General features: G+C 41.6%; 1 protein-coding gene across 1 annotated transcript; it reads right to left on the bottom strand.

The window, feature by feature from the left end:
- Nucleotides 1–4,058: 4,058 nt before the first annotated feature.
- LOC127136447 (uncharacterized) lies at nucleotides 4,059–4,787 on the bottom strand. The gene is made up of 2 exons (XM_051063001.1): nucleotides 4,615–4,787; nucleotides 4,059–4,503 (listed from the first exon to the last, which is right to left on the bottom strand). Exons 1-2 carry the CDS (start codon nucleotides 4,785–4,787, stop codon nucleotides 4,059–4,061), a joined length of 618 nt encoding a protein of 205 aa, XP_050918958.1.
- Between the last annotated feature and the right edge of the window lie 5,222 nt (nucleotides 4,788–10,009).

Raw genomic sequence — 10,009 nt, forward strand, 5'->3', positions numbered from 1 at the left:
GAGTATAGTGCATCCATGTTGGTTTCTTCACTATTTCTGGGATAGTATACATTACACTTTTCACCTCCCATGTGGCATGGCCACACCAACACTTTGCGACTTAGCCACTATCATAGGACTAAAACCCACTAGACACACGTACGACCTTGAGATTGATTATGAAGATACCATAGCTTTTTCGAACTCTAGAGGAGCGTATTCGACTCACATTACACACTATCATGACAAAGACACCAACACCGTCTCTGATGTGGAACACATAGCTTTCTTAGCTCTGTGGTTTTCCCACTCTGTATTCTGCTCGAAGTCTCTGCAAGTTGCCAAAAAGTATCTCACCCTGGCGAACCAATTAAATGCTGGACATAGTGTTTTCCTAAGTGAAATGATACTGGTAAGCCTTTATGAATCATTGAGTGATGGAGTCACTCAATTGAAGAACTTGGGTGAAAAAGGGAATCTCCTCTTCTCTGGTCCCTTTTGGTTATTACAACTCTGGCTTAATGCCACATTCGAGGCAAGTCTGCCGAATAAAGGTCTCGTTGATGAAGAAGCTGAGGAAGTAAAAAACAGAGGGATCAAAGGCATTCGACTGGCCCAACTGACTCTCAATGACGAAGGACAAGCCCTTCGACTAACTTTCATGGGCTATATAATGATGTTCGTCAAGCGTCATGTATTTACTTAGAGCATGGCCCCTTTTGCGTCCAGAAATTATGGTCCATAATGGTTCACAATGACGAAGGACAAGGCCTTCGACCAACTTTCATGGGCTATATAATGATGTTCGTCAAGCGTCATGTATTTACTTAGAGCATGACCCCTTTTGCTTCCAGAAATTATGGTCCATAATGGTTCACAAGGCCTTTCCCATATCCCTCCAAAAAAGGAGAGACATAATCTCTGCGAATTTGGGAAGCCTTTTTAACCCCTAGGATCTTAAACCTTTGACTAAACCCCTTGAAGGTCCAGGTTACTTTGATCTCCTATCAACCCAACCTTGTTGCTCGACAGTTTGGGCTAATTCAAGCTCTCCCGAAGTACCTGTATGATGAAAAGGGTAGCCTTCTTCTCTACAACGCGGTCCATAATGAAACCACCGCCCTTAAGCAGATAGCCAGATATACTAGCAGGACCCAACTCACTCCTCTCAACTTTAAGCCTAACTTCCTCTGCACTCGAGATTTTAGGAGATGGTGGAACATATACTATACTAAAGAGTTCTATGATGTCTTTTCCTTTATCCAACATTTTGACAAAGCTTTTCTTCTTGTGCAGGAAAGAACCAAAAAAGGTACTTACACGCTTATCAAAGAAATTCATGCTTTCCAAAATTACTTTGAAACTGCGTATAGGCCTGATGATCTTAGTCGAACCATCCGCAAAATAGCTGTCACACTCAAAGATTTTTTTTCAAAGAAAATGGAAACTCTTAAAATCCCTTTGTACGTTCCTCATGAGAAACGCTACGAAATGGCTTTCAAATTGTTTCCCCCAAAATTTCCTCCACTGCCTAATGCTGACTTTGGAGTGGCCCTTGCCCCTCCATTTCCAGACTGGTTTATGTGTGGGGACTCCATTAAGATCCTTCGACAACAGTTCCAGAAAAAGGCCCAGCGGGTGGTTGCGACTAACGATACTCTGGACAGTTTCAAAGGATATCTTCATATAAGGATCAAATTTGTTCGCATCGAATCAGACATAAATGAAGGTGTGACATGAGAGGTTTTTCTCGAATCATACCCCTCTATTAGGATATTTACCCTTAGCTTACACTAATTTCTCTATGTTATTTTCTTTTAGCCACCAGGGTCCCACCCAAGACACCAACAATCAGAAGGCCAGTCGAATCGAAGACTGAGGGAGGTAGCAAGCCCACAAAGGTATATCTTCGTCTTGCCTTTTTTAGTCTTTATTATGTTTAATGGTAATGCCACTCCAATACTCAATTCAGGATGCTCGAAAACCTCCTCTAGCCCCCATAAAAATCCAAAATAAACCCACAGAAACCCCTGCCATAATAGATTTTGATGAAGAGGATCTGTCACATGTGCTCGATCTAACCTCTAGGAAGAGAAAACAACAACCAAAGATCACCGACGCTTTAAGCCAGCCTCCAACAAAACTTTCCAAGAAAAGGCCTTTTACACTCACCATCCAAGAGCCTACTCCTGAAGACATGGCAAAGATAGCAGTGACTCAAAGTGAAAGTGATAACTCCAGCTCTGGGGTCGAAGGAGACAAGGTAAAACAAACTTCCCTCTATCTTGATTAGTTGATTTACTATCTTTCACCACTCATTTTTCGATTGTTTTGGTTTCAGGATGGCGCAGGCACGACCGTACGAACCAAAGGTACAACTTCCTTTACGCCAGTTTCTATAACAGATGTCCTAAATAGCGTCGGCGAACCCACCTATCGACTGTCATCTGAAAAAATCTCCATGAGTGAAATTAATCAGCCCCTTTCTGGTGAGGTTGATACTTCACCACCAAAGACTACTACCCAACACTCTCACCCCAGCGGTTCTAATCATGAAGCTAATTTGAACGAAGAGGACGGCACTGGAGTGAACCAAGATACCATGGTAGTGGATGAAGAAATTCAAGCTGGAGACAATCCTGGAGATGATTTACGCAACGTCGAAGGAATAATCCATCCATAGCAAGAGGGTAACGATGGCAAGGATACGATGATGGAGGAAGAGGACAAAGGTAACCACACCCCACTCCCCGTTGGTGACAATGATGGAGGCTTCGAAGAAGGGGACAATAATGACGAGGGGGCCCAAGACATAGGCGAAGGACAGGCTCATAGGCAAACTTTTGCCACTCCAGCCATTTCAACTATTCCAACAGGCAGAGTTTTGACAAGTAGTATCGGGGGTCTCTCTGTAGAAGAATTGGCTATTCTAAAACGAAGCCAACCCATTGAATATATGAAAGCTATGTTAAGCTGCGGGGAAAGTTCTTCTAAGAAAAGCCTTAGCATTGCTTCGACATCTCACGATCAACCTTCGAGTACGTCTGCGGATGAAGTACTTTCAAAAATTAAGGAAAATATCTTTAAGGGTGACTTGTTCCTGCTGTTGTTGGCTGATCCTTCTGTCCCCTTAACCTTGAGGGCTTTTCTTAATCAAGTCAATCTGCTAGAAGCTTCTCCTGAAGTGGCCAATGTTATCTTGGAGATAGGCACTATGATCGACCAAGCTGTCAAAGATCATAAGCTACTACCTCAGCTAACAGGAGAGATAAAAAAGAAAGTTAGTTCTGAGGCAGCTGCTTGGGATGTCGTCACTGAGTCAACCAACAAGGCGATGGAATTGGAGCAGATGAAACAAAAGAATAAAGAGAAGATCAAAGGCCATGATCATGATATTACTTCGTGGAGAAAACAAATAGAAGAACTGCAGGCAAAAATCTCTGAAGCCAAAAGAAGCAAAAGTGAACTCCTAGAGTTTGATGATGCTTTGATGGCCAAAGAACTAGAATTTGGCATGGAGTTTGTCGAAAAAGCTTGAAAACTTGAATCTGAAATCAAACTTCTCCAAGCGAAAAGGTCTTTATGTAAGAAACGTCTGAACTTCTCAAAGCAAAGTACCTTCATATCAAGGCCAATCTTCCTTTTTAGTTTTAGTCTCCTTTCCATTTTTTTTGCCTATTTTAATGTAATGAATATAAGTCTTAATTGTAATGAATATTAGCCCTTTGGGCCTTTAAATCAAATGCAAACAATTTTGGCACCTTTTACCATGTTGGCTCTGCTTAACTTATACACAATTACTCATTTCTTATTTTTATCTCTTGGAGTGTTGGCCTATACTTTTTCAAATATTTCCCATTTACTCTCAAGATTCTCTTGTCTTCATTAAGTTCCTCAATATCATAGGCACCATTAGAGAACACTTGCAAAATTTGAAAAGGGCTTTCCCACTTGGGAGACCACTTCCCTAAGGTCCTATCCTTTCGATCCATTGGAATGACCACTTTCTAGACCAAGTCTTCAGGCGAAATTGTTTTGATTTTTACCTTCTTGTTATAAGAGTTCTCTACTCTCTTCTTCTATCGTTTTAATAACTCCAAGGAATTTAGTCTTTCTTCATCTAGATCAACTAATTCATCTAACATCATGTTCCAATATGACTCTGATGGAATTTCATGATGCCTTTGAATTCTTGTGGACTGTAGATAAATTTCTACTAGTAGAACTGCATCATGACCCAAGGTCAGTCGAAATGGGGTCGAATTCGTGGCTTTCTTGGGAGAAGTACGACATGCCCATAAAATCTGATCTAAAGTTTTGTGCCAATTTCTAGACTTCTTCCCCACATTCTTCTTAATCAAACCAATAATCACCTTATTAGCGGCTTCAACCTGTCCATTAGCCTGAGCATAACATGGTGTCGAAGTTAACAATTTGAAACCCATTTCTTTAGCAAATTCTTGCATCTTTCGACCAGTAAATACTGACCCTTGATCTGTTGGGACAGTCTCTGGAATTCCAAATCTATAAATAATATGTTTCTAGATAAAATCGATCACATCTTCCTGATTTACATTTGGTAAAGGTATAACTTCGATCCATTTCGTAAAATAATCAATGCCCACCAGGATATACCTCTGATTCTTAGATGATGGTGGTAGAATTTCCCCAATTAGATCCAAAGCCCAACCTCTAAATGGCAAAGATTTGATTATAGAGTGCAATTCGCTCTCAGGGACATGTCGTATGCCTGCGTGTACGTGACATTCTTGGCATCCTTTTGCAAATTCGATGCAATCTTTCAGCATGGTAGGCCAATACATTCCTTGGTGAAATAAGAGTCATTTCATCTTATCGCCAATTTGGTGTGCCCCACATGCCCCACTATGGACAGTCGAAAGGGCTAAATATGCCTCTGACTCACTAAGGAACTTAAGCAAAACTCCCTCAGGAGACTTCTTGAACAACTCCAATCCCAAAAGAAAATAACTTAATGCTCGATACCTGGTTTTTCAATCAGAAGACTCCATTGGATTCTGTAGATATTCCACTTTTGGTTTCCTCCAATCTCTGTCTGTCAGATTATCTATTGCCAATATATCGAAGTTTTCTTCATCAGCGTATCCCAGCTTTGTCTTTTCTAAGTCTGATGGGGCTAATCTGGTTGATACAACTTTTCCCCTGACTTCGATGACTTTTTTCAATTTTTCTTTTGAAATTTTGTACCTAGATGCAATCTGAGCCAAATCGTTGGCCAGTTGATTTTCTAATCGAGGCTGTCATACCCCAAAATTTGCCCGTTGGTATTACAAAGCATTTTCCAAGACCCCGACTTATTCTGCAAGGCACCGACATCAAGCCCAGCTCACAACAGGCCCAATCCAAAAGGGGCCCAAAATAGCTTGCTCGCTAGGCGAGCAATCTCTTCGCCTAGCGAATGCTTCGTCATGACACTCGCCCAGCGAAGCGTCAGATTCAGGAAAAGGCCCAGACCTAGTTTGCTCGCTAGGCGAGCAATTCCTTCGCCTAGCGAAGCTTGCGAAGTTTGAGATTTTTGGACCTCATTTTAAGCCCATTAGGTCACCACTACCTCTACTATAAATACCTGCTCCTCTACTACGAAAAAACACACACAGACGGACGAAGACGGACGGAAACACGCATCCAGAGGGAGAAACACAGAAACCCTGCTGATCCAAAGAATTCAGAAGGCGGAAACCCTGAAGGCCGTTTATTCACTCCGAAGCTACCGCCGTCCAACTCAATCCGGCTCGCCAATTCAAGGTTACAACTTGATTTGCAAACAGGTTAGCCTCACTATTATCGCTTTAGCTTCTTAATTGGCATATGATTATCATTTGGTGTCCTTATTTTGCATGTGGTATCATTTTAGTATCTTAATTTGCATGTGATATCGTTTTGTATTTTCAATTGGCATATGGTACCACTTCATGTTCTTAATTTGTGGATTATAATTGAATTCATAAACATCTTGAAGTCTTGCATGAGAATTTAAATGTGTTTGCCTATTGTGAAACTGAACCATATAATTGTATGTTGGATGCCATAAGCCATGCTGCAGGTTGAGGTCATAATGTTCTCAAATTTCAAACCCGTGGCCGCTCGCTAGCTCATCGCTAGGCGAGCCCGCAGCGAGCCTTCGCTGAGCCTTCGCTAGGCGAAGCAGAGGCGACCGGGCCAGGGGCTGCTTTGCTTTTTGCTGCCTATTTCATGTTTACCTAATGATGATTCTGCATTATTTGGCCTAAATTCTTGGCTGCTATATTTATCTTATGATGCAATTTCCAATTGTATTTTATGCTTTAATCCGTGTGTTCATGGTAAACGTTAGCATACTTCCGAAGAAATAGCCGGTTAGGTACTCCGCTTTACGCATGGGAAGCCTTCATGGAAAGGGATTCTAAATTATTTCACTTTAATGTGAAGATTCATATTGAGTGCCTAATTAATTTTACTATATTAATTTTTAATGTAATGTTGATTTTAATGTATCGATTTAATGCGGTATCATCATAATTACCTAATGGACTTAAAACATGGACTTTAAATAAATGACATCGGACCTCTCTTTATTACCCCACGATTACAATATTACGGTCATGTCCCGCGAATATGGGGATATCCTTAGCAAAGACCCTTCGGTAAAATCATCATAGTCCCTCGGATGTTGCCTTCGAAAATACCATTTTGTCCCTCGATGACCCTTCGGTGTAGCCTACGGTTAAATGATGGTAGTCCCTTCGAATGCTAAGGTATCCTCACAACTGTTGCCTTCAATGACCTATCGATGACCCTACGATGACCCTTGTACATCCCAAGGATAAACTACTTGCTTCTCAATAGTAAGGACAGTTTTACCCTCATAAGGATGGGAAATGCCCAGAAAGACCTCGGACAGGTATAACCTTAATTGCTCATTCATAACAAAAAATGCTTTTCACACCCCACACCTTTCAAACGTCTTCTTTTGGAAAATCACCACTTAGCATACATCCGTACTAGGATCATTGCCAAGTTATATTTTTCTAAACTACTTTCAAAAAACTAAATGAGATAACCACTTTGTATACATTCATGCAAGAATCATTACAAAGTTAAATTCTCCTTTTCAAAACATTTTTCATACATTTCTCAACCACCTTTTTCAAACAAAGAAAGCATAAATGATTGAGCAATTAAGAGCCCATGGATAACCATGGATACAAAGGGTGCTAATACCTTCCCTTTGTATAAAGTACCTCCCGAACCTAAGAACTTAAAATTAAGGTCTTTCCTGTTCTTTTCCACCTTTCCTTAAGGGATAAAAGAAAAGTCGGTGGCGACTCTTGCTAACCGCGACATTGCGATTACAAATCCAATAAGGTCCAGTTCACCGTATGACAGAACTGGCGACTCTGCTGGGGAGGGTATTAAAGAGAGGTCCACCTTAAAAATCATTTATGTTTGAATTTGTTCTTCCGTTTTAAGGGATTGTCTGAGTGAAAGATCCTACACCCGGATCTAGTGTACCTTAGGTAAGTAGCAATAGATCATCGCGACTATCCGGCGTGTACTGGAATGGTTAAAATGATAGCTACGGTTAATGCGACACTTTGGTTGTCCTGATGTTCCTCATGTTACTTGAGGAAAAATTTGGCTTCCGCGTGGTGTCATCAAAGCATTAACCTGACCTTTAGAACCCTAATTGACTCATCCTAGCCATTAGAAAGTAGTGAGATAACTGACTTCGGTTCCGACTGAGGTTGGTTGAGACTCGATACTACACTCTTTGAGATTGGACTTTAGGGAAGCTTCGGTCAACCACTTGGTGTTGCACTGAAGTGGACTTAAAGGAAGGTCGATGATCTGAGATCCTTCTAGAACCCGGTTACTATTCTAGGACAGGTTGAACCAACTAAACTTCAGTGGGGAGGGTACTTACCTATGGAACTCATGCAAGCCTTAAAACCTAGGAATGATGGTTGTGTGACTTGCTTGTGCTTGTTATTTATTTAACCTCATAACATCATAACATCATAACATCATGACATCATAACATTGTACTAACCATTTCAAGGATTTAGGGATTTAACTTTGCTCTGTTTTGTATGAAAAAAAAAAACAAAAAAAAAAACAAAAAAAAAAAACAAAAAAAAAAGTTTCCTTTTTTTTAGTTTACGTAAAGTTAAATTCCAAAAGTCCTTGAAAACATTTCATACATTGCATAGCATAACATTGCATAACAGGTACTCTAAAGGGATCAGTGTTCTCACGGTTTTCCTCCAAACAGAAAAATGGATCTCGAACAAACTGTCAAAGATCTCCAGACTCAGAATGCTCAATTCAAGGAGATGATGCTAAGCTTATCCAAGGGGCAGGAGGAACTGAAGGCTCTTTTGGTCGAGAAGAAGAAAGACAAGAAAGCTGTGAGTTTCATTAACCCGGGAAGAAGGCGTAAAGGACAGGCTACGGGAATCAAATTTGGAATCCCGAATGGCCCAGAAGAGGGGGCGGAAAAGGATTCAGAGGAGGAGGACGCTGATTTCTCTAACCCTGAGGATGAGGATGAAGAGTATGAAGATGAACAGTACTCTCCAAGAGATGATAAGTACAAACTGCTGGAAGAACGCATGCTAGCCATGGAGGGTCAGAAGACACCTGGTCTGGATTTCGAAAGTCTGGGTCTGGTCTCCGATGTGACCATTCCCCGCAAATTCAAAATCCCCACTTTCACTAAGTACGATGGTGCATCCTGCCCTCAGATGCATTTAAGGGCTTATGTGAGAAAGATTCAGCCGCATACCACTGATAAGAAACTGTGGATCCACTTCTTCCAAGAAAGTCTGTCTGGCACTCAGTTGGAATGGTATTATCAGCTCGAGAGCTCTGACATCCGCACCTGGACTGATTTAGCAACAACTTTCTATAAGCAGTACCAGTACAATTCTGAATTAGCGCCTACTCGGCTACAGTTGCAGAATATGGCTATGGGATCTAAAGAAAGCTTCAAAGAGTATGCTCAGAAATGGAGAGATTTGGCTGGCAGGGTCAAACCCCCTATGACTGACCGAGAGTTAGTAGACCTGTTCATGGGTACCCTGACTGGCCCATTCTACAGCCATCTACTGGGGAGTTCTTCATCAGGTTTCACTGAACTTATACTGACAGGTGAACGGGTGGAGAGCGGCATTCGAAGTGGAAAGTTACAGGCAGCTACTTCTACAAGCAGTAAGAAATCCTATCATGGGAAGAATGAATCGAATGCTGTGTATGGTCAGAAGAATCATAATAAGAAAAATGGTGACCATGCCGTTGGAGCAGTGACAATTGCAGCCCCGCCAGCTCAAAACTTCCAGCAAAGACAAGACAGACCAAGAAGGCAGTTTACCAAGCTCAATATGACTTTAGCACAAGCACTGCAAAGCATGCTGAAGGTAAATTTAATCACTCTCAGAGGTCCTCCTGCAAATGTCAACACTGCTTCGCCTCGTTATAATCCCAATGCCAGGTGTGCATATCACTCCGATAGCCCCGGGCACGATACAAACGATTGTTGGCTGTTAAAGAATAAAATTCAAGACATGATCGACGCTGGGGAAATTGAGTTCGAGCCTCCGGAGACTCCTAATGTCATCACCGCTCCTATGCCTAATCATGACAAGGCTGTTAATGCTCTCGATGACAATCCTCTCATCACTACTGTAGCAGACTTAACATCTCCTCTCCCATTTATAAAGAGGAATTTATTGCAAGCTGGTTTATTTCCAGGTTGTACGGAAGATTGCAATCTCTGCATACTCCGGCCCGAGGACTGTTTGAAATTGAAGAATGGTATTCAACAGCTGATAGACGATCGTACAATTCTCTTTGAAAGGGTTTCTAAGACGGAAAACCCTGTTGAAGAAGTATCTGTGATTGCAAGGTCCAAGGTTCCAGTGAAAATTACTGCTCCCAGAATACCTGTAAAGATTATTGCTGAGCCCAGAGTAGCTCCCCTGATCATTACTGCACCTGGCCCGATCCCGTATTC

The sequence above is a fragment of the Lathyrus oleraceus genome, chromosome 4 (assembly GCF_024323335.1).
Source record: "Lathyrus oleraceus cultivar Zhongwan6 chromosome 4, CAAS_Psat_ZW6_1.0, whole genome shotgun sequence".
In the NCBI taxonomy this organism is placed as follows: Eukaryota; Viridiplantae; Streptophyta; class Magnoliopsida; order Fabales; family Fabaceae; genus Lathyrus; species Lathyrus oleraceus.

What these genes read in the sequence shown, in the direction of transcription:
- LOC127136447 (XM_051063001.1), bottom strand. Translation starts at nt 4,787, where the DNA reads ATGCTGAAAGATTGCATCGAATTTGCAAAAGGATGCCAAGAATGTCAC. An exon ending in CCATCATCTAAGAATCAGAG is followed by an intron (nt 4,504 to 4,614) that starts GTATATCCTGGT and finishes TATTATTTATAG; the next exon opens with ATTTGGAATTCCAGAGACTG.